We start from the raw sequence: 25,621 nt of genomic DNA, 5'->3' as shown, positions 1-25,621 counted from the left end.
TATATGTATTTCTTATTTGACTAAATTAAATTTCCCATTTTTCAAAAAAATGTGTTTATTTATATTTTGAATTTAATTGTTTTGAAATTTTAGTATTTACATTTAATAAAGATTAAATTTGTAAATATTAAACTTTAAAAAAAATTAATAATAATGATCTAAATTGATATTTGTTTGTATCATAATCTAATATTTTATTCAAGTTTTTTGTATTATATTTATAATTGATTTTTTGAGCTATTTCTTAGAAGCTATTTAATTCAAAATATAATAAAACTTTTACATTCAATTATAGGTTTTTAAAATTTTTACTAATTTATTCGAATGTGATAAAAAATTTACAAATTTATCAAATAGTCAAATAGTAGATTTGTCACTGGCTTATTGATGTATGAATAAACTGATATTTAGATATGATGTACACAATATAATAAAAAATAAGTTAAAAATAATAAATGTATATTATATTTATAAAATAATTATTTTGAGTCTAATGGTCATCTGACAGTAGATTATTGTTATATAATTTTGTTTGAAAATCGTTATAAATAAATTTACATTCCAAAAATATTACATTTTCCCTTTGTATATATTATTGTGATTTAAAATACATAACAGCAATACTTAGAATAAAATTATTTAATATTATTACTTTTATTTTTTACAAAAGTTTTTGTTTTCTTTTTAACTATATAATTGAAACAGTTATCCCTCAAAGCCTTTGTATTCACACAAATAGTGGGGAATTTAAACCGAATGTTAGTATTTTTTTTGTAAAAAAATAAAAATAATGGTGCGTTTTTTGTAAAAAAATAAAAAATATTAATTATTTGAAAATATAGAGAAAGATTCAAAAATAAAAGTATAGAGAAAATTTGATAACATTTGTTTCTTTTTTTAAAAAAATTAATAACATTTACTGTATTTTTCACTTATTTTATTTTCATCCACCTAATTTTTTCCATGGTCAAACACTAACTACCTCTGTAAGCTGGGGATGTATATTGGATTTGGTTTCTATTATTAAAAGCAATTTGAGTTAACAATTTGAGTTGGGTAGCTTCTACAGCTATACCATTTTGGATTCAAATTGAGCAAGCTCTGTTGCCTTAACACTTGGTGGTTATGCTACCTAATTTTCAAAACATTATCATCCTAAACCTTTTACAAACCCTACTGCTTCAAATGCACTCTACCTATACAATTCAATTTCTTCTTTATGCAAAACTACCAATCAATTCATTGATAATGTCATTAACTCTTTCTGGTGCTCATATACACAGTGCAAATACTCATGTTTTTCAATGACTGGAGTAAACATCATTTATATAAAAAAAACTTAATAAAAATACAAAAATTAAACAGCCTAATTTTTTTTCTCAACCGAACGACAAAGTAGTCAACATTTAACCCAAAGTTTATGACAAAAACATCAACAAATGGTTCACTTGGCCACATATCAGGGTTTCAAATCAACAATGGAAACACGCCCAAACACAAAATTATTGTCTCAAATGAACACATTACTAACAAAACCCACATGAACATCCAAACCAAAATTCGACCATGTGAAGATTTGAGCATAATTATTCAAATTTCCAAATCTCTTCTTTAAACTTTCATTTTGAAGTAACTTCTGAAGCTACAACTGCGACAAACATAACTTAAATAACTATGACGTCAAAAAGCCTGAACAACTGAAATTAAGTTAAATGAAAATCCCATGCAAAGAAGCATCTCTTGACTTTCATGAATCATACAGTATGCATGATCTTCCACCCAATCTATCTAATGAAAATCCTATGGCAAGTATGCTGCATATCCCGGGTTACTTCTTCTCCAACCATTACCCGGAAACTGTTCTCTTTTCTTCCCTTAATGCTATTGTTGGATTCAAACTGAAAATCTGGCGCATACTCATCAGAGCTGGCTAGTCTTTGAGATTTGCAAACACAAACTCAGAGCTTCAAGTTCAGATCAATGCCAAGTCTTCCTGCTTCACGTCCCCCATGATTTGTCCCACACATTTTATCTGTCATCTCTGAGTCCTCCACTTCTAAGAAGTTATAGAAAGGTCTACGATTTGGTTCACTTGATTCTGAATGTTGGCATGAGTCTATTTTATCCTTAAGAAGAGAAGCAACTATATTCAGCAAGCCAAACAAAAGAGTAAAGAATACTGGACATTCTAAAATAGCTTCCAACTTACTTCACTAACATGGCTAGGTAGCGCATTCCCCTTTGAAATAACACCTGAAAACAAATGCATGGGAGGTGAAGGAACTTCAGGAGTAACAAATGGTGGGAAATTTGCATGACCAGGCACTGTCATGTCAGAATTGAACCTTGTGTTACTAAGCTCCAAACTGTTACCCCATTTGACATCCCTGAGAAAGACAAGAGTTGGTAACACATGTTAAGCTAAGAATTTAGGCAAAAGCAGGGGATGACAAAAGTAGTTATTACTTATAGCACTCCATGGGGGAATTGAAACCACTTGCACCATGACTATCATTTATGGATGATTGATGATGTCTATTGTAATGAGAAAAACTTGGAAGAACATGGAAGTTTGATGGCGGAATCAGAGAGTTTTCCAAGGTTGAAGAATGAGATCTCTTCATGCCAACCTACAGAACATATTGGTTGTCAGCATAAAAGTGCAATAGACAAATCTTCACTTTGCAGCATTGTTACATGCATTCCCTGTAGAAAATTAAATTTCATTCATAATGACAGATCGGGACGTGTCCCATGAGGTCAAAAGGTATACAACTTCTTTATTTTTAATAGTTTATCATAAAAGTACTTATCTATGAATTGCTCTTGTAACAAAAAGAAACATGTTTATGTTAACCTAAATAGCTCATAAATAAGCTCCATGCCCACCAAATTAATGTCACCAGATATCTGCTTTCTAGATCTGTCAGAACTTATGTATTTTGCTTGATCAGCCATGCAAATAAAATTTTAGCAATTTGTCAAATCAAACTAAGAAAGCAATCAATCTAGGACTCTACCATTAACTATCAAATTCAATTTTTTATCAATTTTCACGTCTAATTACTGATTGAGGCCATCAAAAGTACTTTATAAACAACCAAAATATGTGATTTTAAATGTTGTTCACTCAAGTACAACGCCTAATCCACTGTGAGAGTAGAATAGACTGCATCCGTAAGCAAAAATAATGTAAAACTAATGCAAGCATAATGTGCTAGATAAAATACTATTATTTTGTTTATAATTTAATATAAATGTTGCTTACTAGAAAATATTACTTTTTGTTCTTCTGGTACTCTAGACATGTAATTGTAACACAAACTTTGGTTTGAAGGAAGCTCTGCTTGATTTTGAGGTCCGATTGTTGAGGTCCCACGGATATTTGTCTGCATAGAAATCATATGCATATGCAGTCAGAATTCACAGAGACACACACATAAAAAAACATATAAATAAGAATGATTTCGGCAGAGTCATGGACTGAAACTGAAAGTAATAATTTACCATAGAAGTAATAGGAGCAGAGTAGTGATTGTTTATGTGTTGAATTTTTGCATAAGGCCAGTCACCAGATAAATTCCTGGAAGGGGAACTGGCAGAATCATATCGATTTCCATCAATCGGTTCATTCATGTTCAAATTAGACTTACATGAATTAAGATTGGAGGGAAACAATTCTTTTTCAGGAGAAACAAGACCAGATCCACCATTTCTTTCTAGTGATCCACATTTACCGTACATAGATGTAGTGGGTGGGAGTGTACTCGGACCTAAATGATCAAATATTGGGGCAGAAGAAACATTAGTAGCCAAATTGCTTGGGAGAGAAGAAGAAGGTGGAGTAGTTTTTGTTGTAGTTGAAGGTTGCAATGGATGGAATTTTAAAGATGAAGAAGCACGAGACACAAAAGATGGAAATCCCTCTGAATCCCCCTTTTCAGTACTTATGTCTATGCCTCCTTGCTCTCTCAAGATCTTCTCAAGTTCAGCCACACCAGGTCCTCTTTTTGGCACTCTGGGACGTTTCTGCGGTTTCTTCAAACCAGAACTCCAGATGCTACTAACAACATTCACACCAGTCCCACATGCACAAGCACTATTGCAAGTATTGCTGCACATATTCAACTCCTATATGGATTATGCACTGTCTCTGTCTCTGTCTCTGTCTCCTCGTACTGCAATTTCAGCCATGCAAATGCATCTGATTTGATAATGCAAAATCCAAACCAATCAATATATTTAAACACGTTTGAGAGATATAGAGAATTCAAAAAAGATCCAAAATATCCATGCAAGGATCACAGAATATAATCCATAAGGGGCAAATAAAAAATATTCATTCAAGAACAGATAGCGAAATACATGGAAAGAAAATCTCGAGTATACAGGAAAATGTGGTTACTACCTTGGTGCAATAATTAAGAAGAGTGAACCTTGTCGTCGTCTTCAAAAGGAAAATCTTAGTATGGAGTGAGTAATATCTAAAGGTGTTCGCGGGATTTTCTCATACCCTTTTGAATGCCAAGAAAGAACAATTCAGAGAGTTTTTCAAAGCGAGGAAATCCATGCATTCATCACAATCTTTCTTCATTCTCGGTTTCCTCGCCCCTGTTTTTCTCCCTCACTCTGCTTTTGTCTTCTTAACAAGAAAGCTAAGCTTTAGGGAATTTTTCACTGAAATTTGTAGTACTGTTAAATGCGCGTAAAAATCCTTCCTCTCTATTTTCCTTAGCCACTTATTGCATGCAATTTATAGTTTTTTTATGGACCCCTCTTCAATATCATACACACTTCTTTCCTTCTTCGTCAATTAAACTTCTTCTTTTTTTTAAATTTTACTCACCCAATATTTTAATTATATGTTCGATATTACTATGATAATTGTTTAACATACTAATTACATCTTTAAAACACTAATCCTAAAAAAAATGTAAATATGCTATATAAATTCAATCAGCAGTTACATGCTTTTTTATTAAGTGAATATAATGTAATAAAAACAAATCCAAATTAAAAAGATCATGAAGTAATTTCAGATATTTAATGTACTTTATTCTCTCAAATTTTAGGTCATTTTTTTCTTTAAATTTAGATTTAACCTTTTCTGTTGTGTGATTTTAGAAAATCTTTATTTATCCTCTTCCAAACATTATTTCTTAAATATCAATTAAATGAATATTATAAAAAGAAAAGACACAGGGAGTTTGGTGATAAAACCGTAAAAGTAAAGTAAATTGTCAGGGAATTATTGTAGGATTTAAGGAAAGTATTTAAGGGCGTTTTATTACCAAAAGATACTTAAGTTTTATTACTAAATATTTTCTAGATACTAAGAAAATAATGTCAAAAATATGGAACTGATATATTATTAGATTTGGCTGATTGAAAAATATACAAAGTATAAATGATATTAACTGATCAGAAAGTTAATAGTTAAGATCTTAAAATCAATTTATATATTTTATATGTTCATATCTTTGGTTATAATTTCAGGTATGGATTTTCTTTTACGTTGATACTCAAATGAACTGTTATTATTACATTTTGTTTTATAAATTCTATGAGTTTTGTTTTAATTTTTGAAAAATCGAATAATTAAATAATTGAAGTTATGTGAAATATATCAAAAAAATATTACTAATATCTTTCTAGATCTGACTCATTAAAAAACATAATTTCAGTACAAATGTATAAATAATAATGATTTATATACTATGTATAAATTTTTTAACTAAAAAAATTACAATTATAATATTTCTTAGTATTTGAAACAAGTTCTCTTCCAAACATTGTTTTCTACCAAAATTAATTATTTTTCTGTGTCTACGAACTGTAGAGTTTTGTTTTATATAACTTTTAGTAAGTTTTCTTGCTCTTTTGTTGTTTTTTAAAAGTATTTTTAGTTGAAATATGAAATTTAAAGAATTTTATTTCAAAATTAATTTTTCTAGTATTAATTTAATTTTAAATATTTTTAAAATTTATAAATATATTTATTATTGAAAACAAAATATTGAATAAATAAATAAATATATATATATATATATATTATTGATTATTAGTTTATTATTGAGATAATTTTATTACTTTACATGTACTTATATTTATAAGTTATAATATCATAATAATAATTATAATAGTAATAAAAATAATAAACTAATATGTATTCTTGTATTTGTTTGTATCATAATATCACTTTTTATTTAAATTTAATACACTATTAATAATTAATGTTTGAGTTTTTTGTTAATATGTATTATTATTCAATTGGATCATAAAATATTTTATTTTGTTTTTCCTTATTTTGACATTAAATTAAAGAATTCAAACATGTGACTCTGTAAAATATAAGTTTGACACTGGAATGATAGATGTGTACACTTTTATTACCCTCTGTTCTTTTAGTTATGTAATTAAATTACATGAAATACTCAAGAAATTATATTTTATATATTTTAATTAATATCTATTTAAATAAATAGTATTTATTTATTATATACAAAATTTCATACTAAATATCATTATTATTTTATCATCACATTATTATCCACTGGTTTACTTCTAATATCTTTAATTTTGAATTATTTTAGATTTAAAACTAATTTATAAAATTATTGGTTCTAATATCAGTATTAAACTAATTTATAAATATGTAAACTATTTCAATATTTATATATATATATATATATATATTAATTAAATTATTTGAATTTTAATCTAAAATATATAAACTATTAATTTATATTTATTTCCATCTAAATTATTTGAATTTATAATAGGTTACGTCTATTCATAAATTTATTGGCTTGTTTGTAGGTTTTCTTCCTTTTCTCTCTATATAAGGCAGAGAATGTATAAGATTTTAAGTTATTATTATTATTATGACTAGAATAATTTTATTTGACAGATTAAATTGTATTGATTTAAAAAAATATTTAATTATATTTTTAAAATTGTAGTCTTTATATTTAATATAAATAATACATTTTTAAAGATTAAATATTTAAAAATATTATTAATAATATAGTATATACACTAATATTTGTTTTTTCACAATATAACAATTTATTCAATTTTTTTAACTATATTTTTTTTGAGGTATTTTTTAGAAGAAATAAAAAATATAAATAAAAAATTTACTTTCAAATATTTTTGTTTTACTAATTTATTGGAGTGTAATAAAATACTTATAAAATCATCAAATAGTATCTTTGTCTACTGAAATTGGTTGGCTTAAGATATATTATTAAAATCATATTTAGGTAAAATACATACAATCTAATGAAAAATAAATTAAAAATAATAATTGGAATTCTCGAAACCTAAAAAATAAGAAAAATAAGAACCTAATTTAATTTTGAACAAGAGAATTTGATTCAAATTAAATCATAAACATGTATAATGATAAAATATTTATAAATTCAATAAGTGATATTGTTTTCTTATTTATCGGTACAATGCGTGATAAAATATTTATAAATCCATTGAATTCAAGCGTATTGATGAAATATTTATAAATCCAACAAGTGATAGATTTTATTTTCTTTATTTATTAGTATAACGTGTGCTAAAGTATTTAGAACTCCATTCAATTCAAGCTATTTATTGATGCAAGATATGAGTATTTACCAAAACTTATATCAAACTATACACAATTTAATAAAATTAAAAATTAAAAAACTGAAAATAAATGATTTTGTGTATATGACTTTTGAAAGGATAATTTATTTCTTTAATAAGGTAAAAATTTATTATTAAATATTTAATCCTAGAAATTTGTAATCAAATTTTTTATATAAAAAATAATTTAGCAATAAAATAATTTAAAATAACATTCTATATTTTTAAAGTTTAATTTATTAAGTATTTTGTAATAATAACTTAAGAATTTATTGTTATTATACTATTATGTATATCATACTATACAACATACATTCAGTATGTCTTTATATAGGACTTTAATAAATTAAAACTGTACTTCAGTGAGATGCATTATTATTTACTTTTTATCAAATACAATTATAAAAATTTACATATCTAAAAAAAAATCATTAAATAAAAATCAATTTCAAAGACAAAAAATAATTAAGTTTTAGAAACTAAAAAAATATTGGTTTCTAATTTAGTTTTATTATTAATAAATAATTTATAAATTAGTATTTAATTAGCTAGAAGATTTTAAGTACTAATTATTTAGATTTTAAATTTTTAGTAAAAACCTTGGTAGTTAATTTGATACCAATTTAAAAACTATATATTTATACACTAATTTAGAAAAAAAATACAGTATCTAAAATGGTATCTAATTTAGTCAATATAGCAACTAATTATTTTTTGTCTCTAAAATTAATTTTTATTTAATAATTTTTTTATAGTGCATATATAAAAGAGTGAGCAAATTTAAATATAAACATCTTAAAACATAATATAAATAACATATACATATAGCCGTATATTTCTTTTTTATCAGCAGTATAGCTATCTCATTCACATAACAAATTATAAATGTAATTGAGTCACTCTCATTCTTCAACTATGACTTAGTAAAACATTACAATTCTTCTCACTTAATATGAAAGTGTTACATTATGTGTATAAATTGAGATATATTATGTAGGGATGTATAAGATGAAATGATTTAGTTTGATAAATGTTTTATACTTAAAATAAAAATATTATATTAACTTATGGTTGTGGTATTAAGCAGTTAAATTTATTGAAAAACATTATAATTTAAATTATATAAATTAAAATAATAAGTAATGAAAAGTTTTAAAAAAATTGACATTTTTTTTTATAATAGCTTAAGGAACCACCTAATATAGGAAGTTGATATTTATTTATAATCTTAGTGTTTCTAATGGATGAAATCTATATTAATATAAACCTTTTGAAAAATATTTTCTTATAAGTTCATATTTAAAATTCATAATGACTCGAATAATGATTCAAATATAATGTGTATCTAATATGAATTAAATATGTAAATTAATATATGAATTATTTATATTGAAAGATGTCGTGATGAATAAATTTGATATATTACTTTATATAATTTATTATTTTAATTATGTTGTACTTCTTGCATCTTAGTTTAACTGTGAATGTATTTGATTTGGAAATAAATGATTCTCTAAGTATGTATATAGCAATTCCAAATAGGACTAGGATTTTTTTATCTTCTTTATATGTTGGAAATAATATGTATAGTTTTTGGAAGTTACATATTTCCAAAAATATATATATATATATATATATCATTAAAAAAAATCATAAAATAATTTAAAGAAAAAAAATAATTAGTTACTAATGATATTTTATAAACTAAAAACAATTTAATTTATAAATTAATTTATATTATTATTAAATAGTTTCTAAATTGATATATAATTAACTATTAAGGTTTTGAAGGTTCGCTAATATCTTTCTAAATTTGTCTCAAGAAAATATTTTTTTTGAATGGTAAAGTATAAATAATAATAATAATTGATTATAAAATAATAGTTAAGATCTTAAAAATCTTATAATATATGATATAGGTGAATATAATTAATTATAATTTTAACTGTTGATATTTAAATCAAACGTTATTATTACTTTTTTTTTCTAAATTCTTTGATTATGGTTTTCTAAATTCTGTGATATTGGTTTTCCAAATTCAGAGTTGTGTTTTAATCTAGTTAACAAAATAATTCATTTAAGTGGAAAAATATATTTAAAAACATTATTGGTATCTCTCTAGAATGGTTCTTTAAGAAATATATCTTCAGAACAAAATATATAAATAATAATAATTGGTATTTTTGTATTTTTTTTTCTTTTCTTTTTTTCTTTTGTTTAATAATATTTTTTTTTCATATGATGGTAAATGATTGTTGTTACTTTAGGTGTCAGCCTAGCTGAGATCTTAAGTGACATAGTGATACCTAACATGAAAGCTTTTATTTTAAAAAAAAAAATAATTGATTCAAGTGATGTAATAGTTAAAATCCTAGCAATCACTTTATATAATTTATATGAGGATATATTTATTATAATTTCAAGTATCAATATTTAAATCAATTTATTGACATTTTTTCTAGATTATTTTAGTTTCATTTTTATTTAATAGATTTCACGTAATCAGATAATAAAAGTTATGTGAAAAAAAATATATTTTACTTATATCATTCTAGATTTGACTCATGAAAACTATATCTAAAGCAAAATATAAATAAAAAACAATGATGGAAAAATTAATAATGAAAGATCTTAACTATCACTCTATATAATTAGAATAAATATTTTAAACAATAATATATTTAGATGTCATTATTTCAGAGTGTTTTTAAAAAAGTTATTATGAAAAATATTATTTTAGGAGTTGCTATAATTTTTATTAATTTTAGAAAATAAAATAAAAATATTTTTTTATATGTTGGAGATCTCATGTTCACTAAAAATAAAGACATTTCATATTATATAAGTGAGTACAAACCTCACCTATGAATTGATTTTGTAAGATTGAATTATTTTTAAAGTTCACCTCTTAATATGATATTAAAATGAAATTTATCATAACGAAAGTTTGTTAGATTGATTAGATCATTCGTTATTGGATTATCCATTATATAGTCATACGCACGAGTTGGCACAAGTTGACAACTTCGACATGAGGAGATGTATATTGAAAATCTCACATATCAATTATAGATAAGAACATTTCATAATATATAGATTGGTACAATCTCACCTTACAAACTGATGTTACAAGATTGAATTATATTGGTTCATTTCTTGATACTACAAGTTAAAATTAATATATATACAAATAAAGAAATATTTTAAAAAAAAATTATACCTAAAAGTTTCTACAAAGGTTAACTTATATGCATTTTTTTTTTCCAATTCTAATTTAAATGGGCTAAACCACATATTAACCTAATATTGTGTACTAATAATTTAAATTTCTTCTTTATTTTTTCTTTTATTCAAATATATTTCTTGATTTAAATTTAACAACTGGTTAAAAAATTTCTTTATCAACTACTTCGGACCAAACTCTTTCTTATCTTTGTGTATATTTGATTTTTTACCTATTTATTTTTTTAATCCATCATTTGTTATTTTTCATCTCTCATTCGTGGTCAGGGGCTAGGTTATAATTCATTAACTTCATTAAGAAAGTTGTGTAATCTTCGATCTCGTAGCCTTAAAATCTTGCATCTTTAAAGTAATAACAGTTGTACATACCACACAAAGTAACACATTTATGTCACAAAACCATCTTTAAATAAACTTAACAGTGATGCATTTTTCTATTTAAGACAAAAACTTATAAAAAAATACATTCTAAGAATGATACATATGTAGGTAATTTCAGAATTTTTGCAAGAAAAAAATTTGATATGGATGCAATCTTTACTCATTATTTAAATATCATTATCGTTTTATAGTACATTACTAGAAAATCATTAAATAGAGACTAATTTTAGAGATAAAAAATTATTAATTTATATAGTGATTAAATTAGATATTATTTTAAAGACTAAAAAAATTATTGGTGTATAAATAAATTTCTATTATTGATAAATAGTTTTTAAATTGGTATCTAATTAGCTACCTAAGTTTTAACAACCAATTATTTAGATTCTAATGTGCGTATCTAATTATATATAAATTTATAAATTATTTATCAATAATAGAAACTAATTTAGATATCAATAATTTTTTTATTCTCTAAAATAGTATATAATTTTGTCAATATAACAACTAATTGTTTTTTATCTCTAAAATTATTTTTTATTGAATAATTTTCTTGTAGTGATAATTAATAATTCTTATTTATTTGTAAAACAAACAGCTACAAGCTCAATTCAAATTATGAATGAAATTCTCTTTGAACAAAATATTAAAATGGTATCCTTTGATAACCCAAATTAAGTTTGTGGTCTAAAGCTAATGTGTAAGTTAGGGAATTGTCATTTTCGTTATCTCCTCATGTATGTGTAACACATGTGATAATAAAATGGAAGAGTCAAATGAAGGTTAAATAAGAAAATGAGTACTAAAGATACTTCGTTTTGGTATCAATGATATTTTTTTTTATGTTTTAAGTTTGTTTCAACAACCTTTTTTTTATAGCATTGAGAGAGTAGAATCCAAACAAATAAGAATATTTATATCTTAGTTTATTTTACTAAATTTTGTAGTTTTCTAAAATGCAAATAAATTTAAATTTTCATTGAAATATATAAATAAATAAATAAAAATCCTTTTCTGACTTGTTTATCGTAACATCCCCCATTTAATTAGAATACAAAAATATATCTAAGGTGTAACGTATTAATTACATCGATTTGTAATTAATAAATTATAATTAAATTTTTATTTTGTTTTTACTGATTTAATAATTCATCGTATAAATTATAGATTTTCTAAAATAAAACATAACGCATTAATTACTTTTTAAACATTTTACATATCTTTATTTTTATATATAATTATTTTACAGAAGTTTTATCTTGTAAATTAATAAATTGTTAGGAAGCATTAGCTTATGAATTGATTTGATAGTAATGTTTGATGTGTAAGTTTGGTGGTAGGTTTGTATGTATCTTTTTAAAAAATTAGAATATTTATTTTTATTTATTTATTTTTTATTGATAAAAAAACATAATGTCCAATTAATTAACATAAATGTCAGTAGATAATAAGAATGATAAAAATAATATTTATTAAAAAATGAAAAATAATTTTTATCATTTTTAAAATAATATTTAATTTAATTAATATAATAATTAATTATTTTTTATTTTTAAAATTAGTTTTTATTTAATAATTTTCTTATAATATTTCACTCTATCTTCAATTAATTTATAATGAAAAATAATAACATTGCTCTTGTGACAATCTACCACCTAATGTTATGAGACGTAGTAAAAAAAGGATTGTTGGGATAAGTGTTTCACTTGTCTCAAAAGGATAAAAGTGTTTTTGGTGTGACATCTTGCACATAAGAAAGAGCAGCTTTGCGTGTTGACTTCTAAAACGACCACAATTTGTGTACTTGGTACTGCATCTGCCATGCCAGAGCCGACAGAGCCGACATCACTTTTGCAGAGGAATCAAGGTTTCGTTGCAGTTGATACTTTGTTTCTGCTACAAGAGATATAAAAATATACACAACAAATATAAAAAACATATATAACATAAAGGACCGTGAAGAAATGGATACTTAAAACATTTTCTTTTGAAATATATCAGTATAAAATAAAATTATTTTAAGTTATAGTTTTTGTTACAAGGGTCGGAGATGAGAAATTTACACAAATAATTGTCAATGGTTTAAGTCTTCGACTAGGATTATTCATATCAAGGTATTTGTAAAACGGAATCTAGATGAACTTCTAATGGTGATATTCCTTCAAGTGATTCAATTTTCGGGAAACGAGAATTCTTACTGCGATATATATTGACCATATCCTATGTAAAAGATAGTTCTCTCATTGTTGTTAAGATAAGTGTATAAAAGATAGTTTTCATTGTTGTTGTTCTCTCTTATATATATTGATCATATCCTATGTAACTTAATAAGATTCTTTCTTTATTGAGTCATTAAAAGTGATTAAGTCTAATGAATAAAAGATGACACACATTTTCAATTAAAGATAGGATTCTGATTACATTTTTTAATATATATTTATAAAAATAATAACGTGTTTATATAAATGGACTAAATATTTAACCCAATTTAATTAATTTTATTATTAATTTTTTGTATATATATTATATTTAATTTATTATCTTAACATCAGACTAAGTGACCAACCTTTGACCTTCAATCGGTGTATGCCACCAAACTTACGTAACAGTTTTCTTCCGCACATTAGATCAATCCTATTGGATGCAAGACTTTGTACACAATTCTTTGTAATCCTTTGTGAAAAATTCTTTGGACACAATTTTCCATTTGCCTTTTTTTGCAAGACTTGGAAACTAAGTTGGTGCTTTATGACATATACATTTGTGTATGTTAATGACTAAATATCCTCTTCACTCATTTTTTATATGTATTATTATAATCAAAACTTAGAATAATCAAAACTTAGTTGTTGATGTTATGTTCGTATTATATTTATATCAGATGTTGATTTAAAAAGTTATATTTTTTTTCAAAATTATTATTATTTTGTTGTTAAAAATTTAGGATGTTACACTTGTAATCTTCTTTCTTGTACTTTTTTTCTATCCATGTCACCTTGACTATATTAACCAGCTTTACATGGTGTGGACTATCCTAATTTAACTTCAATTCGACACGAAATTTATCAATATTAAGTTTGGATTTGAATTGAATAAATGTTTTTCACAGGAATACAAATTTATTTAAATAACTTTTTTTTAAAATTATTTAAAAAATGGTCATGGGTCGACCCTAATCCGTTGATTTTTGTTGACATTTTAATTATATTAAAAAAATTATGTCAACTTTTTATTCCGGTAAGTTTTTCTTGCCTCAACCCTCGTTAGTCTTGGGCAAAGCTCGGCTGAAGCAAAATGAAATGTTTAATGATAAGAATTGCAGAAGAATCGTTGGGTATTAATCTTCTTATCTTGGGTTCTTTATTTTATCTGAACTTCTCGTAACAAAAAGAAATTTAGATTGGCCATTAATGTTATTCCTACAAACAGTTAAAAATAGGGAAATAATATTATTTATTCAGTTTATCCCTGATACAATGAACAGAAATACAAAGCAATCACAAATACAGGAAAATTGTGGCATAAACAGTTCCAACACCCCATATAAAAACATATAAATGCCCATCCAAACTAAAGAAAGGAGAAAATTAGCAAATAACAATACAATCACTACTTAATTCAGTGTCTTCCTATATCTATTGTAGATTCATCACAACTTTGAGTCCTCCCTGATCTTTCCCTGTTACTGACCATCCTATGGAAAGATCCTATTCTCAAACCAGAACACCCCACCTTCTCCATTTCATCACCATCTTCTACCTCATCACCACTCACAGCAGGTGGTGCTGTGGGTTGCACTTGGTGGACCCTTGTGGCCAAATGATCATGTTCTTCTGGTGCCACCTTTGGGTCAGCCACAGTGCGGCAAATTGGGCATGTGGTGTTAGAACTAAACCATTTATCGACACAATCAACATGAAAAATGTGCTTACAATTTGGTAGCACTCTAGTAACTGCATCCTCTGTAATAGTGGCAAGGCAAACCGAACACTCTATGACTTCACCTTTCTTGAACTGTTCCGTTTGGCTGTACAAAAGTTTAGGCAGAGAGGCTATGATCGAAGGTTCCAGTCCAGGGTTGCATGGCTCCACAGAACTCACATCAATTGGTGTTATTTGAGTGGTGATCTGGTAAAGAAGGTCGTTTTGGCGTCTCCTCTGTTGGCGTCTGATGAAATATTTGACACTGAAATGGAAGATGATGATGAACAAGATCATACTAAGTAAAGAGAGAGCTGCTGCTAGCATCAACTTCAGGCCTACACTAAGTGATTCCTCGTCATGCTTTTCCTTAGAGCCCATGCTTATTTGATTTCAATGGAATCTACTATGGAGATTGATTGTGTTTATACGGAACATATTCCACGGCTTCAAATGGAAATTATTGCTGAGGAAAACAAACTTTGAAACACGCAAAATGGAACCATTTACTTTCAATCTTAAATTTGTTTCCGTCAATATTGTTGACTTTGGCGCAACAAATTGTTTTGTTGGGTGTTTGGAGCAATTGATGTTTAGGGACAAAGACTTCTAGCTACATTACAGACTAAATTTCAATGGAGAAATTTATTTAGTGTTTTAGTTGTTATCATTTTATTGAGTAAAAAATATCCTTTTTTTAATTTTTAATTTTAAATATATATTACTCTTAAGATTTAAAGAAAGAGGGATTGGGTTTTTATTTTGGGTATAATTTAATCAGTTAATTTCATTTGTATAAATTTTGGGTAGAAAATGGAAACTTGAAGTTCTAGAAAAAAAACCAAAAAAATAAATTTAAATAAAGAAACTTAATGAGGCAAAAAAAATTAAAGGACAAATATAATATTTCCGAATAGAAAGATAAAAAATGAAATAGTTTATGAATGGAAGGGTGAAATGTGATGTCTATTTTTGGTGCCACTTAAGCAATACAAAAAGCAAAGAATTTTCAAGAATTTTCAAAGTGAGAGGTTTATAAGAAATAACCTTCTTAAGAAAGTAGTGCATAAAGTATTTTAAGTTGAAAAAAATTAATAGTATGCCATTACAAGTGTTTGAAGGAGACTCCTCATGCTCCAATTTCCAACCAGAACGAAAGTTGGTATGAGTTTCTTATGTCATTGAAATTTCTGCTCAATTTGTTGCCCAATGATTTATTCTGGAAATAAAAAGCAAATTGATAAATGCATATACTGATTTTAAAATATGTATGAATATAATATTCATTAAATGTCATTTTACTTATTCACGAATGTAATTAAAATTTTATCTTATAATTAAGTGTTCAGTTAAACATGGATAAGAAATATATATGAAAACATTATTTTTTATATGAATTACTTTATGTTGTTGTGTTTAATCTTCATTTTAATTGATATTAATTAGCGACCACAAAATAAATTGGATCATCATATTTTATTTTGTTGAACATGAGGCACTTATTTATATTTACTTGATTTATTTATATCAATTTGCAAATTGATATGTAATTTTTTTTGTTTTATATGTAAGATTAATTCGATAACTTTTATTTAACAATGATACGGAATTGTAATATTATTTAATGTTTTATAATCGGCAATGTTATTTAATGTGTTGTATCAATTTAATTTTCCTATAAATTTATTATTTGATTGGAATTGATATTATCAAATACCAGAAAATGAAATAAAATAAAAACTAAAAGAGGGGGGAAATGAGAATAAAAAAAGTAAATATAACACAACTAATAATGAATTAAGATGAATTCTTACAAAATTTAAGATATATGAACATAATTAACAAATAATAATATAAAAATTGTATAAAATTTCTATTATAGAATAAAAGTTTTGAATGAAGAATGAGACCTTAAAATTCAAATAAATATGTGACTGGACTATAAAACTAATATTTACACAAAAAACATAATCTAATAAAAAATTAAATTACATTTCATAAAACACGATTTTAAAGTTGTCCCGTAGCTCAGTTGGTTAGAGCGCTGGTCTTATGAGTCGGAGGTCGCGAGTTCGAGCCTCGTCGGGACCAGTTTTTATATTATTATTATTTTTTTTAATTTATGTTCCTATCTGTCATGAGTTGATTTTTCACCAACGGCCGACAACCTTCCACGTCGGAACCTTAATTTAAGGATCTAATACACTTGCCTGCACCAGATGATCCCACAACAAATTATACCCATCTATCTGTTTTGTCTCTACCATATATATATATACTAATAATCTTCAATAATATAAAATAAATCCCCTTTTGCAAATGTATAATTTTTGTTGGTTATCATTTTACTACAAATAGAAAATATTAAAAATTGTAAGAAACTCCCTTCAAAGAATATGTAAAAATAGCAGAGGAGATAAAGCAAAGCGTGAAGATGAAAAGATTGGTAGAATAGAATTTGTTGTGGTGTCATTTTAGGGTTCCTTGTCGAGTTCTCCAAAAATCCAACCAACTATGTATGCCATATTACGATAATATCTATGTGGGTCCGTTCAGGGCAACAGCGCAAGACTACCCTCACCCCATCTTATCATGTATTCGTCGGTCGTCGCTTTCACATACATAAAGTCTTTTCCTTTTATATTTATTTCATTTTTGGACTTACATTCATCTTTCCTTCAACTTATAGAACTATGGCTGGTATTGGGCCATGGCAATCCACATTTCACACCCACCTTTTATTCTTTTCCTCACTCTTTCTCTCTCTCTCTCTTCGTTCTCTACTTTTCTTCCTCTTTACTTCTACACTAATATATCATTTTCCCCACACCCCATTGCTACGTTGCCAGTTCAGGAAAGAAAAGGGGTCTCCTTTGGAACTTCTCTGGTATGCCTGTCTTTCTCACCCCACTTGCATTTTTCTTTCTTTTTTTGTGATGCTGGGAAACCCATTTTAATGTTCATTTTGGACATATTCATCGTTTCTTTTCCAGAGGTTGAGTTCTTGATCCATGTTTTTGATGTGCTGTTTTTGGTAGATCACATTATGAGTTTGTTTTGTTTTCTCTTGGAAGTTTCGCTGACTTGGCTGTTATTATTTCTGGGAAGACAACAAATAGTCGTTTTTTTTTTATCAACTATAACAGCATGTCCTATATTTTCATTACATTTAGCTTCAATATGTTAAATTTGCTGCTTTCTTTTTGTAGTGTCTGAAATTGTGTGTAAGCTTTTCTGATCCTAGTGTGATTTCTGATAGGATCCATACTATGTATATTTGGGACAGAATTTTTCATTGGTTGAATATAGTATATGCATTGGACTTTTTTTATAAAACAATGTACACACGAAATTCCCTTATCAAGCTTTAAAATCATGTATTTCTACATAGACTAATGTTTAGAAGTCTAAGTGTCTAACTTTCTAAGGCCTGAATGTGTATTAATGAAGAGTGAGATAAGATGCTAATGTTTGGTATATTTCCAGGGCTATGTTATTTTGAAAGAAGTTACTTCGCATCAAGAATGGGTTCACATTGGTTTAAGACAATAATTAGCTTAAGAAAATCAAAGAAAGGCCGATCAAAGAAAGCAAAGGTACAATGTACTTCCTATCATTTGTAGTCTTTTTTTCTAATCCTTGCATGGATTAAATTGCAGAAATGTCAATCTGTTGTTTTTAAACCTCTATACCTCCATTATTCTCCTAAACTATTGAATTAACTTGAGTTTTGATGCCCCTTTATCTTAAATTATTTACGTCGTGATATAGAGATAAAAGCCTTTATATAATTGCAGTTCTCATTTCCAATAAAGGACAAAACTGTAGTAAGTTGGCTCTAGACCCATACCCAGGGTCTGATTGGAAGAACTTATTTACTACTTATTTGGATTTATTTTATGATATAAGTACTTGGATAAGTATAACTCGTCAGGAGTGCTTATGAAAATAACTTATTATTATTATTATTATTATTATTATTATTATTAAGTTGTTACGAAAATGAATCTTAAGTTCTTTTCTATAATTTAAAAGACTAACATACTGTCCAGTACGTTGTTGCTATAAAATGAAGAGCAAAGTTAGTTTAGAAGCCCTCTATAAACTATAAGGTCATTCAATATTTCTGACTGCAATACACCTCTAAATGAATGTAGCTATTTTTTAAACCGTATTTTAACTGAGTTTGGAATGATCATGCATATGATGATGCACAGTAATGTTGTTTACAAAAACTTAATTGCTTTGTTTATGTTAGGCTGCAGAAATACCATTTTTATCAAGTATTTCAATATATTTTTCATGAGCCCTTGTAACCAGAATATTTCTATCTCTGTCTGGCCACATTTTGAGACAGGGTATCTTAGCTCAAGAGAAACTAAATGCATCAAAGTCAGACAATTATACTGGAAAAGAGTCTAGTGATTTAGCAAATGGTATTAAAAGTGAAAACCTTGTCTCACCTGGGGTGTCAGTTGAAACTATTGCTGCAACAAGGATCCAGACTGCATTCCGAGCTTATAAGGTGTGTTCAGTTGAAAAATGTGCAGAGAGGTTCTTTTATAATATATGTGTATGATAACTCTAGTCTGACATTTTTTATTGAGCATCTTTAGCAATCATAATTCTGTATATATTATTTCATTTTTCCATTGTCAATGTTTATGTAGTACTGTACCGTTATTGCTTGTATGCCAGATTTCTGATTTCATTTTAGAGGGATGTATGATTGCTGAGTTTTTGTTTACAGAAAAACTAAAAATATTGCAGAGTAGACATAATACTGTGGAATTAAATTACTATGTTTACACACACTAGTGGTATTATTCAAGCTATATCTACTGCATTGCATGATGCGAAGGGCATTGCAAAATGTCATTAAATCAAATCTGCTGTGTTCTTAATTTTATGAATTAAGTGCTGAATTTGACTAATACATTAGGACGGCAAGGGTTCAATTGACCCTTGTTTTTCATAATGTTCGTGGGATTGGAGATTCATTCTTTTTCATATTGTTACGTGCAAAGTGGATTTTTAAATTCTCCTATTGTTTTTTGAGCGAAGAGTGATATTTTATCTCTCTATCTTGACACCTTTTTCCTTTTCATTAATTATAATTGCATGCTATAATTCTTCAAAACAAACATGAATTGGTAAATTTTTTACTAATCAACTCTTGATTTATGCTTGCTGATGATTAGTATTAGAGGCATTCAGATGTAGATTTGTGTTACTTATTTATTATAGTCCAAACATGTCTTAATATCTTTGACTGGTGTTTATTTTGTAACTCTGACTTTTAAACTGTCCAGGCTAGAAAGGCTTTACGTCGCATGAAAGGATTTTCAAAACTGAAGATCCTAACAGAAGGTTTCACTGTTACAAAGCAAGCCAGTGCAGCTATAACATATCTTCACTCATGGAGCAAGATACAAGGTGAGATCAGAGATCGTCGAATATGTATGGTAACAGAAGACAGGATCAGGAGGAAGAAACTAGAGTCTCAATTAAAACTGGAAGCAAAACTTCATGATCTGGAGGTAATCTTGAGTTTGCTTTGCCCTCATTTTCTTTAAGCTTGTTCCAGTCTTAAATTTTTTTAAAAGACCATTTTTTTGTGAACCTGGAGTATCCCTAGGCCGAGAGGCAAGACTAATATATCTCGAGGTACTAAGATCTATCTAAGGGGGGATGACATCTACTAACAAAAGTCTTCTCATACGCACAGAGCTTAGATCGAACTTCTAACTTAATGTTTAAGGGAAAAGGTTACATGTCAACTGTGACATCCTGTTGCTTAAAAAAATGTCGTATCTTCTTCCAATGCTATCACTAACTGAATCTAAATTTTCATCTGTCTATTTGATGAAGAGCCTATTGATGTATTTTAGTTGTCTCAGTTATTTCATAGTGGTGAGAAATTATTAGTAGTGTTTATATTTTTCTGGGAAATTTATGGTCTTCCTGGAATATTGCCTTCTCTATTTCACTAGATACATAATATTCTTTGAACATAATTCAGTTAGTCTTGTTCTGAGCACTAGATAGCATAAATTGCAGGTTGAATGGTCTGGTGGTTCTGAAACCATGGAGGAAATCCTTGGAAAGATACATCAGAGGGAAGAAGCAGCAGTTAAGCGCGAAAGAGCCATGGCATATGCCTTTTCCCATCAGGTAGGTTTGTTAGTCTTAGGAATGTCTCAATATCTTTTATTACCTTATCCAACTGATAATCACATTGCATGCATATATTATGAATCATATCAGTGGAGGGCCAACTCTAGTCAGAGCCAAGTGCTTGGTAGTTATGAAGTTAGCAAGGCTAATTGGGGTTGGAGCTGGAAGGAACGGTGGATTGCTGCTCGACCTTGGGAAAGCCGTATCTCCAGTTTATCTGTCACCCCAGAGAAAGCTCAACATAAGCAACCAAACAAGGTTGAGAAGGATAAGAACGCATCAACACCAAAAACTCCAGTCTCAGTTAAACCTCCTTTAGCCATTGCAAAAGGGCCTCCTCCTTCTGCCAATGCAAAAGGCAATTCAAAAGCTAGGAGATTATCTTATCCACCAACTGCCCAGAAAACTGTGGTTCAAGGAGTGCAATGAGTTCTCGATATGGTGACAAAGGTAGAGCACAATTTTTAAGTATCAAGCTTTTTTGATAACTTGTGTGGAACTGAATTGGTTACAATCCATAAAAGGTCAACCAAAAAGCCAACTTATTTATTTATTGGATTGCTTCCAATTGTGCATACGAGTGTGACTGAAATTCAAACCACTGCAGAGAATGTGTCAAAGACCTGTTGTGGGTGTGATTTGTTGATTGCTTCTGTTTATTTTCTTCTTTTCAATCTTGTATATTCAAGGAAGAGACAGATTGTAGATAGAACAATATATCTATTCTTTTTCCTTATATGTTGTAATAGAAAATTTCCAAGATGTGATCATGCTGTTGACTTCCGCATGGTTTATAGTTACCATTTTCAGATGGCTTTTGCAACTTGCTATTGTTTCTGTTCCATTTAGAATTATATGTTACAAAAGTAATACACAGAAACATTTGTATGTTTTTACCAGAATACTTGCTCTCCCTTCCAATACTATATTACTACCGGACTCTTATAAGCAAACTTGAATATTTTCACATTGATTAAGAATGTTAGTTAAGTTCTGTTTCAGACAAAATGTAGGCGATCTCTGACCTAAAACATTTGAAACAGTGATGATAAGTGTATCTTTTACCGGTATGTATTATATGATCTTTCTGGTAGAGTGTTACATGGTATATATGGACAAAACTCTACCCTCTATCTTTATGGTCTTGATTTTATTTTAATTGAGTGATTAAAATTAATTGATTGAGATCTCATGACTATGACATTACACTAAATATGAAGGTCGGATAACGACCATAAATTACCAACAATCGGGTTAGGTCTATGGCCTTACAAGTTCATTTAATATTTTTGTTTTTGTTCAATAAGGTGATATTTTTCATAAACTAATCTCAAATATATTTATTGAGAATGGTGATTAGGTTTAAAGATAAAAATATTTTTGAAATAATAATTTGAAGTAGAGTTTAGGAAACTAAAATTTGTTTATATTTAACTCTACCAAATATTACTTCTTTTTGTTTGTATTTTGGTTTAGCGGGAGTAGTTGTTTTATATTAGCACACCATCATTCAGAAAACATTAATTACTAAGATTGTAGAGTAAAATATCATAATTTAATGTAATAGTTCTGTAAAACTTATTCTGATAGATATAATATAAATAAGGGTATAATGAAAAAAAAAACTTTATAAATGTTATTTTGAATTTATAAAATAATTATAGTTTTGGAACAAAACTAAATAGTTAAAATAACTATAACTTCGGAACGGAAAGAGTATTAGTAATCATGCATTTTATTTTATGAGAGTTTAGCAAATGATATTTAGTGAAAAATCAGGTGCAATACCACTAGTTGAATAATTTCATTTACATGCTTTGAAACTCACCCAAAGTATGCAAATTGTAAATTTTGGGTTTGGTGCAACCTAAGAAATGGGTACTTTTTGAAATTGTCTGAGAAGGTTATAAAAGAAGTAATTAGATTTAGTAATGGAGGGTGGAAAATAATTGCAGAAGAAGTGGTAGATGATAGTGGTGGGTGGAAAGAGTACCTAATTAGTAGGTGATCAATTATGCTTGATAATTCTCATCACCAACTTCATCGGTCTATCTTAATGTCTAATTATGAACCAATAATCTTCTATCAAACTACTCTTAAATGTTTCTTTTTCTTAAAACAACTTTCAAAACACCCTAAGTAAGAAGTAACCCTATCCCTAAAATGTATTAATTTCACTGCCAAATTTACTTTTTATCATAATTATTTGCTGAAGTCACTTTTTCAACACGAACAAAGCTTAGTGTTTAAATGGAAATTTTCAAAAAATTTAAATATTTCAAATACATCAAAATTTTAATAATTTCAATTGTCATTTTTTTAAAATAAAATGATTTCAATATTTTTTGGATAAAGTATTCAATTCTAATAGTATGTTAAATTTATTTTTATTTTTATTTTTTAAATATTGAATACATATTTTACAAAAAAATAACATTTTAAATAAAATTAAAGATTAAAGTGATTGTTTTATAAAATCATGAAAAAATACCAACACGTAAACTAATGCTACAGCCATAGGGCCGAAGAGGGAATAGCCTAGGGCCCAGGAAAGGTTCTTTTCCTTTTTCTCTTTAATTTTCCAAATTTAAATTTTTTTCTTATGGCCCATTTCATACCGCAAAGTTTATTCACACGAATTGATTATGGCTCAGCATTAAGCATGTGTTATATAAGAGATTATCAAATAAATACTTAGAATTTGTTTCATGAGTGCTGTTTATGAATAAAAAATATTATTTTAATTTAGGAATTCATGTTTAATGTTTTTTTTATATAACTTATGTTCATGAAATTATATTAAAACAATAATTTTATTTATAACTCTTATGGTAGTTCTTATTTATGAATTATTTTTATAATAACAAATAAAACGAAGCTAACTTTTTTTCATGTACACAAAAATCACAAGTATAGAGTATCATAAAGTAATAATGTCATTCTTTCAAATAGACTCAACATCTTATTTTTTAAACCATTACTAACTAAACAAAATTAAACACAAGAGAAACAAATTAAAATGACAGTTGAATTTAAAGGTTAAATTAAAATTTTAAAATATGATTTACATTATGACATAAGACAAATTAATTAATTATTGTGATTTATAACTGAAAACGAATTAATCTGAAATATTTGGTGTCCCTTTTGTATGCAAGTATAAGTCTAATTAAATTAATCTCTTACTCAAAATATCTCTAATTAATATAATCTCATACTCTGTTGGTAGTTATATTCAAGTAGACCTTTTATAGAGTTTAACTTACTTTGTGTGGTTCTGCATCTAAGTTTTTTTTTTTGTAATTTTAAAACTATACGTTCTGGTTTCAATATATAGCTAAATGTTTAAGTTTATGTTAAATGTTAGTCAATTCATTTAACACTATAAAAATAATTTAAAAAACTAAAGAGAAAAGAAAATAATTAGAGAAATGCTTCCAAGACTATCTATGAGTTCATATCGAGCTTAATAATAGGATAAAAGCAAATCCGATATCAATATCTGAAAATGACAAAAAAAAAATATTATTTACTTTACTTCTGATAAAGAGATGACATTAATTATATTAATTATGGTAATGATGAACTAAGTATGTGATATTGTAATTAATTTGAGAAAGAATATAAGAAAAAGAATATGACCTGAAATAATAACCATTTAACTGAAAATTATGATTTTTCACTAACTAAATGCATTAGTTGAAAGAGATCTATAACACTACCAAAAAAAATAAAATATAAAATATTGTTGAACAATCTACTTTGCCACACTAATTTTGAGTTATTTTTTTATCATATGTGATACTTTAAACAGTAGACTAGACTTAGATTCAACCACTCAATTTCTAGAAATCATCTTCAGCAGCAATAATGGTTTTCTACTATACTTAGCCACAGACACATAATTCTCGTAATCCTCATCTTCTTCCATTGTCGCCACCAATTTGAGTTCGAAAAAATAATTCTTTTTGTCGTCATACTTTTCTAAACAAAAATAAAAACCTAATGCAAGCAACAAAATCACAGAACAAAACTAACAATAACATTTAATAGTCACAACTTCTTAATTTTTCAATATGATACAACACAAGTTTTCCAGATTATGAAATTGAAAAGTGTTTTTTTTTTCATATCTTTTTACACACTGAAATAATATTAAGGTCAGACTTTTCGTTCTACCACCCCAACAGATCTTTCTTAAAATATTTTTTTATTTCACCTTTAGTTTTCCATTAGAATGTTGAAGAGATTTTAAAAATAAATTGCGTAAAAAATC

At 26.8% G+C, this 25,621-nt stretch overlaps 3 protein-coding genes and 1 non-coding gene across 6 annotated transcripts; 2 read left to right on the top strand and 2 right to left on the bottom strand.

Annotated features, from left to right (window-relative positions):
* Positions 1-1,417: 1,417 nt before the first annotated feature.
* On the bottom strand, positions 1,418-4,715 carry LOC137833177 (uncharacterized). Its single transcript, XM_068641537.2, has 6 exons — positions 4,409-4,715; positions 3,508-4,204; positions 3,282-3,389; positions 2,467-2,630; positions 2,210-2,387; positions 1,418-2,126 (listed from the first exon to the last, which is right to left on the bottom strand). Exons 2-6 carry the CDS (start codon positions 4,120-4,122, stop codon positions 1,959-1,961), a joined length of 1,233 nt encoding a protein of 410 aa, XP_068497638.1. The 5' UTR covers positions 4,123-4,204; positions 4,409-4,715; the 3' UTR covers positions 1,418-1,958.
* Positions 4,716-14,676: 9,961 nt separating this feature from the next.
* On the bottom strand, positions 14,677-15,861 carry LOC137832524 (RING-H2 finger protein ATL5). The gene has a single exon (XM_068640724.2). It carries the CDS (start codon positions 15,547-15,549, stop codon positions 14,866-14,868), a length of 684 nt encoding a protein of 227 aa, XP_068496825.2. The 5' UTR covers positions 15,550-15,861; the 3' UTR covers positions 14,677-14,865.
* Positions 15,862-17,185: 1,324 nt separating this feature from the next.
* TRNAI-UAU (transfer RNA isoleucine (anticodon UAU)) lies at positions 17,186-17,259 on the top strand. Its single transcript has one exon. It is a non-coding gene; the product is annotated as a tRNA-Ile (tRNA).
* Positions 17,260-17,586: 327 nt separating this feature from the next.
* Positions 17,587-22,168, top strand: LOC137832523 (protein IQ-DOMAIN 9). Of its 3 annotated transcripts, none has more exons than XM_068640722.1 (6): positions 17,587-18,055; positions 18,655-18,764; positions 19,526-19,693; positions 20,481-20,708; positions 21,229-21,342; positions 21,436-22,168. In XM_068640722.1, the coding sequence occupies exons 2-6, from the start codon at positions 18,693-18,695 to the stop codon at positions 21,772-21,774; spliced, it is 921 nt and encodes a 306-aa protein (XP_068496823.1). In that variant the 5' UTR covers positions 17,587-18,055; positions 18,655-18,692; the 3' UTR covers positions 21,775-22,168. The 3 variants fall into 3 exon arrangements, with proteins under 3 accessions (XP_068496823.1, XP_090159733.1, XP_068496824.1); XM_090303607.1 differs by having other exon boundaries at positions 17,864-18,055; positions 18,630-18,764; XM_068640723.1 differs by having other exon boundaries at positions 18,053-18,163.
* The last annotated feature ends 3,453 nt before the right edge of the window (positions 22,169-25,621 follow it).

Source organism: Phaseolus vulgaris, chromosome 6 (genome assembly GCF_051622355.1).
Source record: "Phaseolus vulgaris cultivar YP4 chromosome 6, ASM5162235v1, whole genome shotgun sequence".
Classification (NCBI taxonomy): Eukaryota; Viridiplantae; Streptophyta; class Magnoliopsida; order Fabales; family Fabaceae; genus Phaseolus; species Phaseolus vulgaris.
This window is presented reverse-complemented; position numbering and strand designations above follow the sequence as displayed.